A 16,860-nucleotide genomic window follows, 5' to 3' on the forward strand; every position below is an offset into this window, starting at 1 on the left:
TCAGATCATATGTTCCCTCATCGTTTTCCTTCACACTCCCTCTATCATGTTGTTCCCTCTGTGTCCCCTCTCTTGCTCCCCTTTGCTCCTCTTATAGCCCTTCCCCCTATCATTCTTAACCCTTTCTTCCCCTGTCTCCCTTCTCCCTTCCCAGCCTTCCTTTCCTCTGTCCCATTCTTCTCTAGCTCACTTTTCCCTCTCCTACTCATTAGATCAGCATCCATAGTCAGCTTTCCCTCAGAAGTTCGTTTTAGTTCCTTATCCTTGTGGAATTCTTCCGTATAGGTTAACAGCAGGTTCTGCTCACCTCTCTTTGCCTCCTTACTGTCCTGAGTCTGGAATTTCTCTTCTTCAACCCCTCCAGTCCCACCCCCATTCCTATTCCTCTTGTTAGGACTTTGAGGATAACTAGCTCTCATCTAGTTACCATATTGAGGTTCCATCCTTATATTCATTCCTCTTTTACTACAGTTCCTTTCACTATGACCTACCAATACACAACCAAAACAGAAGTCTGGACATTTTTCATATTTAAACTAAATCCACCTCTTAATACCAGTATCATTAACCATAATCCCTCTAGGCAATGGCATAGTCAGATCAATTTCAGCCAATATTTTTAGATGTTTACCTTTCTTCCCTCCACTCTGCGGAATAATCACCTCACTCACTTTGGGAAAAATACTGCCAACCTTTCTCCCCGCCTCCTTCGTAACCCAGTGCAGGGGTGTATTCCATATTTGCACCCAAATTAATGTTTTGCTCAATGCTTCTTCATCTTTCTCCACTCCAGTTTTCCATTGCAGCAGAATTAACGGTTGACCATCATAAATCCATGGCTTACTACTCATCACTAGCTCAATATCCTTCTTCTTCTCAAAAATGAAGTGGAATAAGTTACGACCAATCTCCGTTACCCTCAGATTCCTCACCTGTGATCACATGCTGCTCGCGAAGCTCTTGACTCCTCCAATATTTGCTTGCTTCTCCCCCTCAGACTTTACCAATCAAGCTTCGTTTGCATACCCACACACCTCTAGCCACTTCCTTCTCGTCCAAATATACATCGCCGCTTTCCTCTTCTAAGAGTTTGAACGTTCGTAATATTAACAACATAAGTCTCATAAAACAAGGGCATGCTTTTGAACTTCCATGACGGAGAACAAGCTTGGTAAAAAAGGGATTTGATCACGTTAGAGTAGATTTGGACACTTTGACAACAGGGAAGTTATATAAGCTACAGTTTTCGAAGAGAAGTTCCTGCATCCCATACTATTATTCTATTTACAGTTGGAAGGTCACAAAGTATCGATGATTTTATATAAATCTTTAGTGCTTGTAACTAATCATATTTCAGTAGATGCTCATCGAAGCGAGCCAGATAGAATACCATGTCAATTTGAAAACATTCATCAACTACTGATATTCCTGCAGTTGGTTTGGTTGGACCTACAGGTAGCAGAGTGATTGCGAGTCTCACAATGAATCTTGCAAATCTTGATTTACGATTGGAAATCTTTAGTACCATGATGTGATGCACGTGGCCTGGTGTTAATGGTTGTGACAGCCGCTGGATAATGTGGCAATAATTGCCGATAGGCTTGGAAGAGCGTGCCCCTACCCTGCCCTACCCTTCACCTGAAATTATTTTACATGTAAAAGTCGGATACCAGCTGCTGATTGGCTGTTCTACCGCTCTTCCAGGTAATTCACAACAAAACCCCGTGGCACTATTTCTTTGCTTTCTGGAGACTGGAGACTGGAGTCTGGAGTCTGGAGTCTGGATGATGATCAGACTTGCGTCTTTGGACATAAAGAAATTCTATAGCTCGTGAAGTAAATGGATCAATCACCGTGAAACACCCTATCTACGACTTAGTGAAACTAACTTTGATGCTGTTTTGAACATCTTCTATAAATCAGTAGTCTTGAACAGCTTGCTTCTACTATTACACCGGGTGGTGCGTAAGGGAATTTGGTTGTTTATGCTGTTTTCATTTTAAATCAAGAGCAGGGCCATTACGAGATCAACGTGCTTAGATCTCTGGTAACCAAATTGCATGATTGGTTAATTTATTACCACTACTATCAATCCAGAATTGACACGTCACGTAGAATCCATTAGGACGAAGCTTGAATAGTTGCGAATTTTTGGCACATCCATGATCTGCACGTCCCCGGTAGCTCTGCAACTGGGCCACGCCATGTTACCTGACCACCTGTCTTAACTCTTAATCAAACCCGCGATATAATTCATGTCGCCATATATGAGCACGAGAACGACAACTTCGTCGACAATTTTGTTTGGGTGAAGGCATTCCAAATGTTACTGCACCGACAGTAGCAGATGGCACTTCATCTTCTTGGAGTTTTTTCATCTTCTTGGAGTGTTTTAATTGTCTTAAGGTTTTTAAAGTATCTGACTTGAAAACTTTCATCCGACGTTGATGAGCAGTATTCGCTGACGGGAACAAATTTAACACCTTCGCTTGCTTGCTTCGTCTTCGTCGGTTAAACCTCAGGGGAAGAACGGTGCAAAAGAAGATTGAACTTTTACCCGGAGGAGACGAGGCATGAGCAGCATACGACTTTGTCAAATCTGTGTACGAATGCGGTCTTTTTAACTTCTGATCAGAAGCCTCGACGTCTGCAACGGAACAGGAACGTAAAATGTAAGTCCATTTAGCTCCATCCAATCATCGGATTGGGGGTATGATAATTTAGTATCAGTGATAGTGGTAAAGCAGCAGGAAGGCCAGCCAAGATTCAAGGCATAAACCCATCCAATAATTAGGCATCGCATCCCACGTGCCTGAGAAGACTGCATGTTAGCCTGGCCTCCTCTACTGTTTCTTCAGAAAAAGTTTACTCCAAAAAGCATGGACTCAAAAGGGATGGGCCAATAATGGACGGTGGACCAAACCCATCTTGGTCGTGTCCACCCCAGCGAGGCACCAGGTGATGTCGTACAGACAAATTGGTGGCTCGTGACACCTGAAATTCTTGCTGTAATTCTTTATCTCTTCCAACAAATTTCTACTAAACACAGCTCATTGAGACATGTAGAGGACGATTTCACACGTAATTTGCTTAAATAATATTTTGTTTTGAGATAGTATACGTGGATTTTCAAGATTGTGATTGAAGCAACAAATGTCCTGGCTTATTTTAAGATAAATAGTAACCCGACCATACTCAAAAAATAAAGGGTTATTATCACTTTACCCCCTTAACGTTCGGTACCACTATCAATTTCCCCCTTAACGTTCTTTTTTAGTCATTTTACTCTCAAGACTAACGGTCAAACTTAACGGAGTTTGTTAATTAAAGTAAAAAGACAAGTTTAGCCCTTAAAGTTATTATCATTTTGCCCTCATAAACTATAGTCTCGATATCAATTTACCCTATAGAGTTTTTTTTTAGACAATTTATCCTACCATTAAGCCAACTTAGCAAGTTAAAAACTTTAGAAGAAAGTACCATCCTCTTTGTATAACAAAAATAATAAAAATTTAGAGTGGCTCTTCTCCTTTTTAGTATCAAGAAAAAAAAGTCAAAGTATTAATTTCTTTCTTTTTGACAATCTTATTAATATTAAAAAAATAGAAAGATCGGAAGGGGCAGGGTGAGGAGGAGAGAGAGATAGAGAGAGAGAGAACTCAAAATTTTTTTTAGAAAATACAAATAAGAAAGAATTAAATACTTTTATTATTTTAAAATTATTTCATTTTACTATTTACCACCAGATTTCAATCCTGATCTTAACAATCTTAAATTAATACGATAATGATAGACTTTTTTTTCTTTGCAAAATTTAATTTTCTATCTCCTTCTTTCCTATCTCTTTTTCTTTTCATAGTATTAATAAGTGTGAAAAAAGAAATTTGAGAAAATCCTTTTATTTTTATATTTTTGGATCTCTTAAAATGAAAAAAAAAGAAGAATAATCATTCTAAATTTTTTATTTTTAATTATATATATAAGGGTAAATATATTTAAAAATTTTTGACCATAGTAGTTAGATTAACGATGAAGCAAAATGCCAAAAAAATAATGTTAGAAATTAAATCGATTATATCACTATAATTTAAAGGAATAGAGTAATAATAACAGTGTAGTAATGCTATAGAATAAAATGATATTTTTGTCTAAAATTTCTTAACATGTTGAGTTGAATTACTTATAGGGGTGAAATGACTAAAAGATAACGTTAGGGGGGTAAAAAATGATAGTAGTGATATAGTTTAAGGGGATAAAGTGATAATAATCCAAAAATAAAAATAAAAAACATATAATTTTGGAAATAGTTATAGCAGTAGTTATGTTCTTTAATGATGTGGTTAACCTTCAATTCAAGAGCAGAGACGATAGGCCATTCAACGCCTTTGAAATCATTGAATTAAGAAGCAAAAAGAACACAAATAATTAATAAACAAACACGTGTAGAGGAAAACGTGCCCCGTTTGCTCTCCACAAATTCCCCGAGTACGCCTTGCAAGTAGATGCAACTGTATATTATGGTAACTAAGTCAAAATTATTTGGACAGCAAGTATATACTATATTAGCCCCCCGGGGCTAGATCGCGTCACGCGATCTGTGGCTGCTTCTGGCACTCGCAGGTCATGGGATCGAACCTTACTTAACGTTTGGGTGCGATTGGGGTGACGCTGTACTCCAGACGCAGGGATTAATCGAGCCGCATTCGGGTCTTGATTTGGATACCCTGTGTTGACAGAAAAAAAAGTATATACTATATTATGCCTTGCAATTATACACCATGTCTTGCACAAATCAAAGGAGGTCATAGCAAATCGTTAGCTTCTAGCTAATAGAGGGTGTGTTTGGACAGCCAATTATTTGGTCAAATATATTTGTTGACATCACCATTACAATTTCCAATACACCTTTTTATCTTCCCAATTACCTTTTTATCTCACATACATCACATCACAAAAAGTGCTACAGTAAAAATATTTCAAATAACTTACAATCCAAACACACTCAGAATTATACTCGTATTCATATACGACTAAGACTTTATAATAGTGAACGAGCATGACAAAAAAGAAATATTGTGAAATGAATCAATTAGCAGGGACCGTAGAGGAAGCGGTAAAAGTATATATGGAAGAAAAGAAGAAAACAACAACAATGTACAATATTCTCAAGCCGCCAAAGACAAACTTGATGCGACTGCATGGTTAAATGCAATTCTCGAATGGAAATTGAGACAAGCAAATCCTCCACCCCTCCAAGAAAAAAAAGGTGTTCATTTTCTTGTGGCCATGGCCATGGATGATTAAGTAATAATTGTGATTGATCATACAGAATGTCGCACTCAGACGGTGATGGTGCTTATAAAGGGGGTCGCGAGGCGCGGGTAGTTGTGATATATGTCTGTCATATATACTAGTACTAGTCATCATAAGTTATAGGCTTCTCTTGTGCTGCTGCTGCTGCTGCCTGGTTGTGGTACTGGGATCCTCCTTTGGATTGATCCTCCGTTATCAGTGAATAGATAGACATCAGGCCATGGGTTTTAGGAGCGACTTATTGATATGCACTACCTTGGAATGTGAAACCAAGGAAGAAATGCTGGCTGCCATTCACAGAGCAAAGGAAGAAGGAGCAAACCTTGTGGAACTCTGCATCGACTCCATCTCCTTCTCTCACATTTCGGAGGTGGAAGGCCTTTTGAGACAGAGAACTCTGCCTTCCATTGTGTCTTTCAGGTACCCTCCCTCTTTCTTTCGCCTGATATCTATCTATCCCTACCTCTTCCTCCACAGCTTTCTACTCACCACCCAACATTGCCCTCTCATTCCCAAGGATGCAAGGTTGGTATTTACTTTCCCTGCTTATATCTTAGCATCTTGATGCATGATTAACATAAATAATAGTTTTTTTTTTTTTAATTCTTCCCCTCATGTGTTCTAGGACTAACGGTACCTATTACCTAATAGGTATTCGTTAACTCCTATTTTCATAATGCTCTTCATCATTTTCTCCTTCAGTTAGCGAGAAATTTCTTCTATAGTAGCATAATGAGTTCCACTTTCATAATTTGCTATTGCAACAATACATTCCCCTCTTCTTCTTCTTCTTCTTCTTCTTCAGATATTGACTTCACGCATCCCCAGGAACGAGGGGAGAGGGGGTGGGGGGGGGGAAGAAAAGGGAAATTAGAAGTAGCTGGTTTGGTAATGTCTATGTAACAAAACATGAACAGGTGAACCATGAAGATAGTATACAGGAGTTCCTGTTTCTGTGGGCACGAGGAGGAGACAAAACAGCTGTTTCTCTCTTTAACACTTTTCTTAGCATGCATTACTTTTACATGTGTATGTTTGCTTGGACTTAATTGTGCAGCTGCATCGGCACCACAGATGATGACGTTGTACATTGAATGGTTGGTAAAATAAGTCATATAAGACGACAGTGGAGGTGGTGGTAGGTAGGTGGAGTATAATGATGAAATAATGTCGACCATGCCAAGGCCGTGGGAGGTGGGGTACGCATGAAAGTAAGGCGTCAGAGTAAATATATTCTCAAATAATGCATTCAAATACTACTGTTTAAAAACAGCTTTCAAATAGTGAGGGTTCTAGAATAATGCATTCAACCATCTTTTAAACAATGCACGCATTTAGTGATGTGTTGCTTTTTTTTTTTTTTTAAAGAATAAAATGTCTAGACAAATAAAAGAATGCATTCTATGAAAGAATGATGGTTGCATCTCGGAAGGCGGGGACGAATTTACACGTGAACAATATGAGTCTTGGCTCCGTTTTGATTGATTCACTGATGTACGGAACATAAAAGTGATGGAGGCTTTGAAAAATCAACCCTATCGTTTGGCTCTCTATGACATTATTATTAGGGAAAAGAGTCTCATTGGCCCTCTAACTGTTAGTCAGGTAAACTTTTGGTCCTCCAATACTTAAGAGTCAAATTTTAAGTCTCGATCTATCGAGAGTGCAAAAAGTTAAACCTTCTGTCAAGTTTAGCTGTTAAAACTAATAGACACTAACACTACGTGAGATGCATGCCGAAATACAAGGGGCATTTTAGTTCAAGCTGTCATCCACTCGGTAAAAAAGAGTAAAAATCAGTTTAATTTCATTGTTGCCTTCTACCATTCTCTCTCCCTCCACCGCAAGTGGTTGGAAGCTCCTGCAATTCGTCGACCATCATCAATAGTGCACATCTCTTGAAGCTTCCGCCGGGGAATTACAGGTTTCAAAAGGAAATGGTTGATTTTGAGCGATTTGAGTCGTCGAGTGAATGGGTTGGTGTTGATTTTGGTTGAAGTTAAGGTTTCTTGATCTTCTGGTATCTACCGGTTCCAAAAAGCTCTCTCTAGCCTTTGCCTCATCGGTCCACCATAATTGCCACATGATGTTCCCTCCACTCCTTCCTCACCAAATCCAACATGGGCCGCCTCCTCCTTCCCAACTTCTCCTCCTCACTCTCCTTCCCCAAAGTCAATTCAATAAATAATTAAGCTATTCAATCTCTGGCTCCTCTCTTCTGCTATCATGTCAAAGAAATTCATGTCAAAGAGAATGCTTCGTAACAACAATAATGGAGCTAGTACATAGCGTGAAGGAAGAGCACGAAAGGTTCATAGATCTAAAGCTTGCAGCTTTAGTAACCTACTATTGGGAATTGCTTAATTTATGTCGGAGAAGCTTTGCTTAAATCATACTAAAGCTTCAGCTGCCAGGGAGATTTTCTTCCTATAGCTTTTCGTTGGGGAAGAAATCCCTTTTTACCAAATAGAAAGTTGCTGGACAGACTAAAATGCCCTTCATATTTTAGCATAAGTTTCATGTGGTGTTAGTTTCCGTCAATCTTAACGAGTGAATTTGATAGAAGGTCCAATATTTTACACTTTCGATAGATTGAGGGCCAAAAATTTACTCCTAATTGTTGGAGGGCCAAAAGTTCACCAGGTTAATAGTTAGAGAGCTATTGGGACTCTTTTCCCTTATTATTATTATGTTCAAGCGATTTGGCTAGTTCAATCACCAATTGCAGTATTGTATTGAACCATCGGCCTTTGAGCTGGTGGCCACTAACTAGCTTACTCTTGCTTTTCACCAAAATGTCAAATTTAAGTGATTTGTTTCAAAAATTCAGGCGAATGTATTGTGTACCCGTTTGATCCGGTGGTGGTTCAGTCCCCTCTGAGTTATCCCTGGATTTCCTTAGATTCGCTTCTCCCCTTTAGTGTAGAATAGATTATGTTTTATAACTGTTGTCGTCTCCGAAAAAAAAATTACAGTATTGTATTGACATGTTTTAAATGATGATGGGTAGCTGGTGGAAATGCGCGATGGATTTTCTATCCAATACCCTGTGCCACTCTCTGTCCCATTTTTTATTATATTGATATTTCTCCTATATAAACATCACGTTTTAATTCTTTTTTGTTTTCTTAAGATCCAATAACTATTAATTGGGTAATACATAAAATTTAACAAATTCAAAAAATCAAAATGCATAAAAAAATGAGATTTTTTATAAATTTTCTGCTATATTTTTTAATTTTCTATTATATATTGCTTTTTAAAGCTACTGTATTTATTTTTTACTCAATTAATAGTTATTGGATCTTAAAGAAACAAAAAAGAACTAGAACGTGATGTTTATGTAGAAAAAATAACAATATAATAAAAAGTGAGACAGAGAGTGACATAGGGTATGGGATAGAAGATTCATTGCGACGGAAATGGGTCAATTCTTTCTTAGTGACAATGATCCATCAGGCTAATATTATGACTTTGTCGGGACTATATCAAATTTAATATTTAATAATAATTTAATGGATTAAATTACTTCAAATTTCAATTTTATCAAAAGCACTCTAATTCTAATACATTTTAGAGTAAATTATTAAATGAATAAGTTATCACTTATTATTTAGATTCTAAATAATGCTATGCTTATTTAGGATAAATATCACTTATTATTCGATGGCTGTCTATATGCAGGTCGAATTTGCGCAGGGGAAGAGGGTGTTCATCAAAGAAGACAGGCTTGCAAGTTCTGAGGCTTGCCGTGGAATTGGACGTCGAATTCGTCCAAGTGGAATTCGAGGTTAGTGACTTGCTTACAGTATTTATATGGGAGTAATATGCTATGCTTCCCAATTCTTTATTTGTTCTTTGGCATTTTTTTGATTCCAGAAGTAGAATTTAGTATCCGCTTGACCTTACCGCAAATGAGACATGCATATGGAATTCTTTTCAGATGGCTAAGGAAGAGGTTATTACTGAGCTAATGAGCAGACGATCAAATAGCAAGATAATTATCTCAAACTACATCAACAATGGTGGCGGCGGCGGTACTCTTTGCAAAGAGAAGCTTGGGAACATCGCCATACTTCTGCAATCTACGGGGGCAGATGTCATCCAACTTGTGGTTGATGTGGCTTATATTACTGACGTCGCTCCACTTTTTCATTTGCTTGTCCATTCTCAGGTATTTTGCGTCCTTTTTCATCTCGAAATCATTTCGATATTTTTCACCCCGATAATCAGTATTCAGGCTACTTGCTCCGACGATCCTTCTTCTTATATCATAATGTACAAGCCACAGACAACCACTTTTGCCTCATTTTTGAAGGGTTTTATTCCCGAAACTAATGCATGAGCACTAATGAGTTTTGTGTTAAATCAATTTAAGTATTTGATCGAATTGTCAAATTATGGAAGTTGCAATCTGTGTTGAAAAGTTGCTATCTTTGCCTCATTTTGTGGAAATCATTGATTTTACGATAACTTTCCATCTTTATTTGGTTTTAGGTATTACTTTCAAGGCAAAAAGTACTTTTTTTACCAGCCAGAATCAGTTTTGTTTGCTAGGCATCGTTCTGCTTCTGTTCCAATTTTTCTGTGTGAACATTTCTTCCTTGGGATTCCAGTAATGTAGGTAGAATAGCTTGATTCTTCACCAGTAAAAGTTGTTTCAAAATTCAGCAATATAGTTTGACTTTTTCTTTTAAGACTTTGACCTATTGCACCTAACGTGTAGGTACCGCTAATTGTAAGAGCTGTGGGAGATAGAGGTCTCATAAGCCAGTTATTGGGCCCAAAATATGGTGCCATTGTGGTCTGGGGATCCTTAGGAGACAAACCTGAACTTGGGTTGCCTCCTTTGCGCAGCATCGCACAAGTCTACAACCTTGAATTTATTAATCCAGACACAAAAGTTTTTGGTGTCATTTCAAACCCAGTAGGCCATAGTAAAGGTCCCCTTCTGCACAACCCTGCTTTCAGACACACAGGATATAACGGAATTTATGTGCCTTTGCTTGTTGATAATATCAAGGAATTTTTTAGGGTATATTCAAGCAGCGATTTTGCTGGTTTCAGGTATGACTATGCTCAGCCAGGAAAAGCAGACTAAAACTCTTTTTCTGTTTTCATGATAGTATTTCTACAGTATCTATGCACCTTAATTGACATGATTCACCTCATAAGCGAGCCAGAATTCATTTTTCTATTTTTTGGTTAAAACAATGATAACTATCCACTAGGTCCCATAGTTTGCATTTTGATCTATGTGGACAATCAGTTTCATGTTCTTTCATGGCTTTTTGCAGTGTTGGAATTCCCCACAAGGAAGCAGCAGTAGGGTGCTGCGATGAAGTTGATCCCTTTGCTAAGGTGTGAAAGCTTTGCAATCTGTTTAATTTTTTGTGGTTGTACCAATGTGAATGTATCCATTCAGGAAGTATTTGTCCTTCACATCATCTTAAAATAGTGTTTCCAAAGTTGATGCCCTTCAGTTGAAGTGGGTATATAGTTAAAGCTGGAGATAGATTTCAATTTCTTTATATGGGGCAAGCTTGAGAAGGTTTCATGTTCTGATTTCTGATTAGTGTTCTTACTTTTAGAAGCTTAATAACATAATGGTGGACATTTGCTTTTATGTGTCATCATTGCTGCCTTGTCAGTGGATCTATGCTGCATAAGTGAGATTACTCTAGTGTCTCTAATAGGGAAGTTTGAATGTATTTTCTAATTATGTGTAGAATCTCTTGCATGGAATTCATAGAGTGGTGGTAGTTGGCAGGGAATGCTATATTGTGTGAAAAAAATTGATTATGAGAATAACTTATAACCATTTAAAGATGGATTGAGTCATTTAAACAACAGTGTATAATCGAAGAATAGCTTGCGGACTTTCAGTGCATCTATTAACCCTGTTAATTTCACATTTCCTATAATTTAACATGTTTCATCATACTTATTATATACTAGGATTCGGGAATCACGTTGATCAGAAATTCTTAAAATTCCAGAATGAAATTCTGACTGGATATGCCTACAAAATTAGCCTCTACATACATATTCTATGGTTCATTGTTTAAAATTTTTGCGACTTATGTCGCATTTGCTATACTCCTTTCTAACTCTAATTATTCATTCACAATTAGTCTATTGGAGCTGTAAACACCATTATTCGAAGGCCTACTGATGGGAAGTTGATTGGTTACAACACAGACTGCCATGCTTGTATAACTGCAATTGAAGAAGCACTTAGAGGTACTCTTGCTTTCTTCATTGTGGTATCTATGTTAAGCTAAAACCATCAAGATTTCTCCATTTCATAAATTTGATACAATCAGATAATATTGTATTTCATATTCGAGGTTAGTTTCTGTGTGTCAGCATGTATATATTACTTACATCCAGAGATAACATGAGTTTTTTTTTTTTTGCAATTTGTGGAATGACAGAAAGACAAATTATCAATGGGCAGGCATCACATACTTCTCCTATTGCTGGGAAATTGTTTGTCTTGATTGGTGCTGGTGGAGCTGGAAGAGCTATGGCTTTTGGTGCCAAGAGCAAAGGGGCAAGAGTCGTCATTTTCAATCGCAATTTTGGTAAAAATCATCGCCTTTGCTTCTAGATTGTCCCCTGTGTCTGCTATCCACTTGTGTTTGACTGACTAAAGTAGTCTTTAAATAGAGAGGGCAAAAGCTCTTGCTTCAGCGGTATCTGGTGAAGCTCTGCCCTATGAATGCTTAGACACATATTGCCCAGAGAAGGGGATGATTCTGGCAAATGCTTCTGCTGTGGGGATGCAGCCAAACGCAGATCAAACCCCTGTCCCTAAGGTTCTCATTCTTACTAAATTTACTTCATACCATTCGGTGTTGGTATAGGCATACTATTTAGGGCTACTCTTAACGATTTATTTCTCCACACATCTCTGACTTTTAGGAGGCCTTGAAATCATATGAGCTGGTTTTTGATGCTGTTTACACGCCAAGAAACACTCGACTGTTGCAAGAGGCTGCAGAGATTGGAGCAATTGTAGTAAGCGGTGTTGAGATGTTCATCAGACAGGCTCTTGGTCAATTCAAATTATTCACTGGTGGATTAGGTACTTATTCTCTCCTAACGAAAATAGTTTCTTCAGAGGACCGCTTAACTTATGCTTATACAAAGGAGTCAGCGACCCTTTAATTAGCATCAACTAAAAGCTCATGGATTGTTACATTTTAAAGTAATGGAGTTTTCACATGATTTTGTTATCCCTGTGCTTTTAAAGTTGATAAATTGATGAAGAGAAAATATAAGATCAATGACTTCCATGGAAATTTTCTAGGTTATAGAATAATGCCTATCTAAGTCTTAGATAAGCTTTCACTTAAACCTTCGTGATTTTAACTTTCGATGTTTCGCAGCCCCAGAGGACTTCATGCGCAAGACTGTATTGGAAAAGTTTTGATTTGACTTGAGCACAAAAAAGAGCCAATTTCCTTGAGATTATGGCAAGTCAAGCGTCGGGCCTGATCTGATGAAGCTGGTCGGAATCGTACTGTATCATAGCATTGCTTATGAGCTTTATGCACAGCAGCTTGTTACGGAGGAATGAGCGAACCAAATATTGGAGTCTCTCCTCTGTCTTTCCCCCCTTGAGAGTAATTTGTCTGTTGTCTAGATCTATGAGCAATAATCGCCGTATATAGAATATTCTCTTTTAAGGTGGATAATATCTTGTAATATGAGAACACAAGATGTTGAAATATTAAAAGGTCCTGAAGTACTGACTGCATTAAAACGCGGGTTTTCTGGTCTTGATATGGTACTTGCTACCTGACAAAGTGGTTTCGTGGTCTCAAATCAGAGTAGCGTCGATAGAGTTTTGGGGGGTTTTTTGGTCTTAAAACTAGTACTGTATTACCTTGTTACTTTTGCTCTTACTTTCCTTTTCTATAGAATCTCTGTGGTAATCCTAGGACTGCGCATTTCTTGATTTCCTCCTCTTCATTCAGTATGCCAAGACTCTTCGCGACCCTTGATCAGGTACCGGCAAAGTTTAAGCTTTTGATCGACGTAAAACCCCCATCCACCACCAGATTATGGCCGCTAATGTATTTTGCATCATCGGATGCAAGGTAAAGTGCAGCATTGGCGACATCGCTGGGTTCGCAATTAGCTCCCCTGAGCACTCCCGCATTGTGGATCATGCCCGCGAGCGCCCCGGCATCCAAACCGGGAAAGTAGTCCTGCATTTCTTCCAGTGCAAAGGCCGTCGGAATGGCAAATGGCGATATACAGTTGACTCTGATTCCATGCCTGCATAGCTCTGCTGCAACCGACTTGACCATCCCTATCACGCTGGATTTAGTTATGGAGTAGGTATGCTGTGCCAACCCACCCATCATGCCGGTAACGCTGGCCGTGCACAAGATGCACCCAGCTTGTCGAGGAATCATGACCCGTGATGCGTGCTTGATCCCTGCAACAGCGCCCCGGACATTGATGGAAACGACTTTGTCGAAGGCTGCAAGGTCAAGGTCCACTACGCTTGGTGGAGTACGACATGCGATGCCGGCATTGTTGTACATGATATCGAGTTGACCGTGAGTGGACACAGCGTAATCCACTGCGTTTGAGATGTCTGATTCTTGGGAGACGTCGCACGCCACGAAACTGGCGTTTGCTCCCAGTTGTCTCGCGGTTTCTTGCCCGACATCTCTGCGTATGTCGGCGATCACCACTTTGGCACCATTGGTGATGAATTTTGCGGCGGTCTCTTTGCCAATGCCACGTGCCGCTCCCGTGATCAATGCTACCTTGCCTTCTAATTTGCTATGACACCAAAATCTTTCAACTTCAGTACACTAGAGTGTGAGTCAAAATTTCTTGCCTAACTCGAAATAGCGTTGGTCGCGATTTTAAGATTGTAAAAAAAGACCAGCACAAAAAAGAAAAGGTACTTTTAGAACAAGAAAGAATATTAAATTTTGACGAATCTTGATATGATTATCACGCGACAAATTCAACTATTTCTGTGAATTGAATTTCATCGGACAACTACTAAATAGCCAGTTGAATTAAGCATGTCTAACCTTTTTGGTAAATTAATAAGTTTAGAGTAGACACTGACAGTCCGCATCACAAGTCACAACAAATTCTTTATCTGTCTCCTTCCTTTCTCTGTGTTCCGGGCGGCCAAAGGAAGGCCGGTTATCCGATTATGTCTCGACTCTGGAGATATTAAAATTAAAGTCGAAAAGTCCGAATGAATGCAAAAAGGGGAAAGTAACTCATCACGCCATGCGCTCATGTCCGTTTGTTGGTATGTGCATGTAATTATGTATGCACGAAAGCCAGAGAGGGACAATTGAGAGAGAGAGAGAGATCTTCTGTACACACCTTTCTCTTCTTTGGGCGGCGCAGAACTCCCTCATGATGAAGCTTCGAGCGAGCAAGGCTCTTGAAATGGAGCTGCTGCTACTTGAGGAGCCACCATATCAAAATCGAAAGATTAAAGATGCACTATAAACGGTAAACTAGTAGTATTTAGCAGTAAAAATGAGAACTCATCAGCATAAATTATATACGGAGTTTCTGCTTTATACTGGATTATGAATCAGTCAACTGTGCAAGTTTGCTGTGCTCCGCTCCACACAATCTCGCCATCGAAATTGGCGGACCTTAATTAATGCTCTGGCTTGTGAAATATTCAGATGCAAGACAAAAGTAATACTGGTAATTTGGCTCTTAGCAACATTACAACAAGTCCATGTTCATGTTCAGAGACCGACAGATCTCGCTCTCTCTGTGATTCAGAGAGTACCATGTCTGTCCTCCCTCATCACAATACGCAAATGAGTCAAAAGACAGAAGCAGCATTGAGATTAAGAGAGCGGCAAATGAGTCAAACATTACTTACCTTGATCTGATGCTGAACATGTTGTTCTCTTCCAAGCTAGCTAGAGACAGTAGTGATTGTTTCAAGTTCTTCCCTTGTGCTTTCTTTCTTGGTGTTGGTGGGGGGGGGGGGGAGTTGAACACTGTAAGATTCAGGAATTGCTGACAACTGTTGCTCCGAAAATATATATATATTGCTGACAACTGACTGAGAGAGCTTTTTCTAAAACGAGAATTGAGAAGTCAGCAGCTTGTGAATATGCCGGCCCATCAGCACATGACATGGCAATAGAGATACATTAACAGAGAGTATTATAGATGCCGGTGGGGCGTCATGGTTCGTAATTTCCTTCGCTGACGCCAGAGTGCACGTTTGCATTGGTGAGGGTGATGCGGGCACTTCAATCAGGATATAGTGAGCACTGTAGTGTGACTGTGAAGGACTTCAATAATATAGCAAAGGCTTTACAAGGCAGCCTAAAATCGATATCTCTGCCTTTTGCCAAACCTCTAATGAAAAAAACTAGTCTTTATAGGATCCGATCTACGTATGAATGGGCAACTGCTGTCCAACAAGTCAAGTGCTGCTGCCGCTGCCTCTTTTCCTTTTCTCTTTTTTGTTTTTCTTGAAAAGAAAAGGGTGGGGGTGTAAGGAAATTAGATGATTCAGTGGTTCAGACTACGACCTTGATACAATCGACCCTTTACTAACATATATATATATATATATATATATATATATATATATATATATATATATTATATGATTCTCAACTGCTGCCGACCCTTCAAATTCTTGAAGATGCATACCCGTAGAAATGAACTTCTTCCACTCACTCCACCATTTAGGGGCGGATCACTTATAGAAGTCGCGATTGATTTTTACAGCATTCACTATTCAGCAGCTTAGCTTAAAATGAAAGACTGGGCGTGCATCTTCGCCAGGGTAAAAGTCTCCCTCCAAATGATTGTCAACTTGAAATACAACCTCCGTACTTGAGGGCTATTGCCTTTCTTTTTGGGGCCCCCGGGTGGGGGGTGGGTTGGGTGAGATAACTTTGAATCAAGAACCTCTAATTCTTGACGGCCTCGTTAATTTGACATTTAATAGGCAGACCTAGCAGCATGACTGTTATTCCTGGACTGAATCTGGAATATCAAACCGATGCAACACACAACGTCCAGGTAATGAAAGATCAAGGGAGATAAATAGGAAGCACGAAAGTAAATAAACCTTTTCTCTCGAAAGTAAATAAACCCCAGTTGGTAACGAAGTTAACTCGGAAGGGAGATAAAGATGACTATTTTATTCATAAAAAATAAAATAATTATATTTTATTTTTTAAACTCGACTAGGCTTGAATTTTGGGTTCGAATTCAAGTTTAAGTTTTATGATAAAAGCTCGTTGAGTTCAAGATTAGTAAAATTGAATTGAGATTCGATTTAGTGTGTTTGCAAATCTAATTCCTATAGTACTTGGCTTCTTGTTTTTACATTTTTTTTTGTTAGCTTTTACAGTGACAAAAGCATAATGGGCGTTTTTGTTTTATGTGCCGTTGTTGTCTTGAGAAAATTGCACTATTATTCGAAGACCCCTTAACTTAGACGAGAAAAAGGTCATAATTTTTTGAAAACCATGAGCCATTTTTTTTTTTTTTTTTGGAACTATTGATAAT

The 16,860-nt window shown here is 38.8% G+C and overlaps 1 protein-coding gene and 1 pseudogene across 4 annotated transcripts; one reads left to right on the top strand and one right to left on the bottom strand.

Annotated features, from left to right (window-relative positions):
• The first annotated feature begins 5,152 nt into the window (after nucleotides 1-5,152).
• Nucleotides 5,153-13,084, top strand: LOC140015332 (bifunctional 3-dehydroquinate dehydratase/shikimate dehydrogenase, chloroplastic-like). Of its 4 annotated transcripts, none has more exons than XM_072067567.1 (10): nucleotides 5,153-5,838; nucleotides 8,998-9,103; nucleotides 9,257-9,487; nucleotides 10,040-10,380; nucleotides 10,611-10,674; nucleotides 11,448-11,556; nucleotides 11,751-11,900; nucleotides 11,986-12,134; nucleotides 12,241-12,403; nucleotides 12,708-13,084. In XM_072067567.1, exons 1-10 carry the CDS (start codon nucleotides 5,534-5,536, stop codon nucleotides 12,749-12,751), a joined length of 1,662 nt encoding a protein of 553 aa, XP_071923668.1. In that variant the 5' UTR covers nucleotides 5,153-5,533; the 3' UTR covers nucleotides 12,752-13,084. The 4 variants fall into 4 exon arrangements, with proteins under 4 accessions (XP_071923668.1, XP_071923675.1, XP_071923688.1 ...); XM_072067574.1 differs by having other exon boundaries at nucleotides 5,153-5,733; XM_072067587.1 differs by lacking the exon at nucleotides 5,153-5,838 and adding an exon at nucleotides 6,206-6,524.
• On the bottom strand, nucleotides 12,968-15,791 carry LOC113717297 (secoisolariciresinol dehydrogenase-like; annotated as a pseudogene).
• Between the last annotated feature and the right edge of the window lie 1,069 nt (nucleotides 15,792-16,860).

Source organism: Coffea arabica, chromosome 1e, assembly GCF_036785885.1.
Source record: "Coffea arabica cultivar ET-39 chromosome 1e, Coffea Arabica ET-39 HiFi, whole genome shotgun sequence".
Classification (NCBI taxonomy): Eukaryota; Viridiplantae; Streptophyta; class Magnoliopsida; order Gentianales; family Rubiaceae; genus Coffea; species Coffea arabica.

What these genes read in the sequence shown, in the direction of transcription:
- LOC140015332 (XM_072067567.1), top strand. Translation starts at nt 5,534, where the DNA reads ATGGGTTTTAGGAGCGACTTATTGATATGCACTACCTTGGAATGTGAA. An exon ending in ATTTGCTTGTCCATTCTCAG is followed by an intron (nt 9,488 to 10,039) that starts GTATTTTGCGTC and finishes CCTAACGTGTAG; the next exon opens with GTACCGCTAATTGTAAGAGC. An exon ending in ATCAAACCCCTGTCCCTAAG is followed by an intron (nt 12,135 to 12,240) that starts GTTCTCATTCTT and finishes TCTGACTTTTAG; the next exon opens with GAGGCCTTGAAATCATATGA.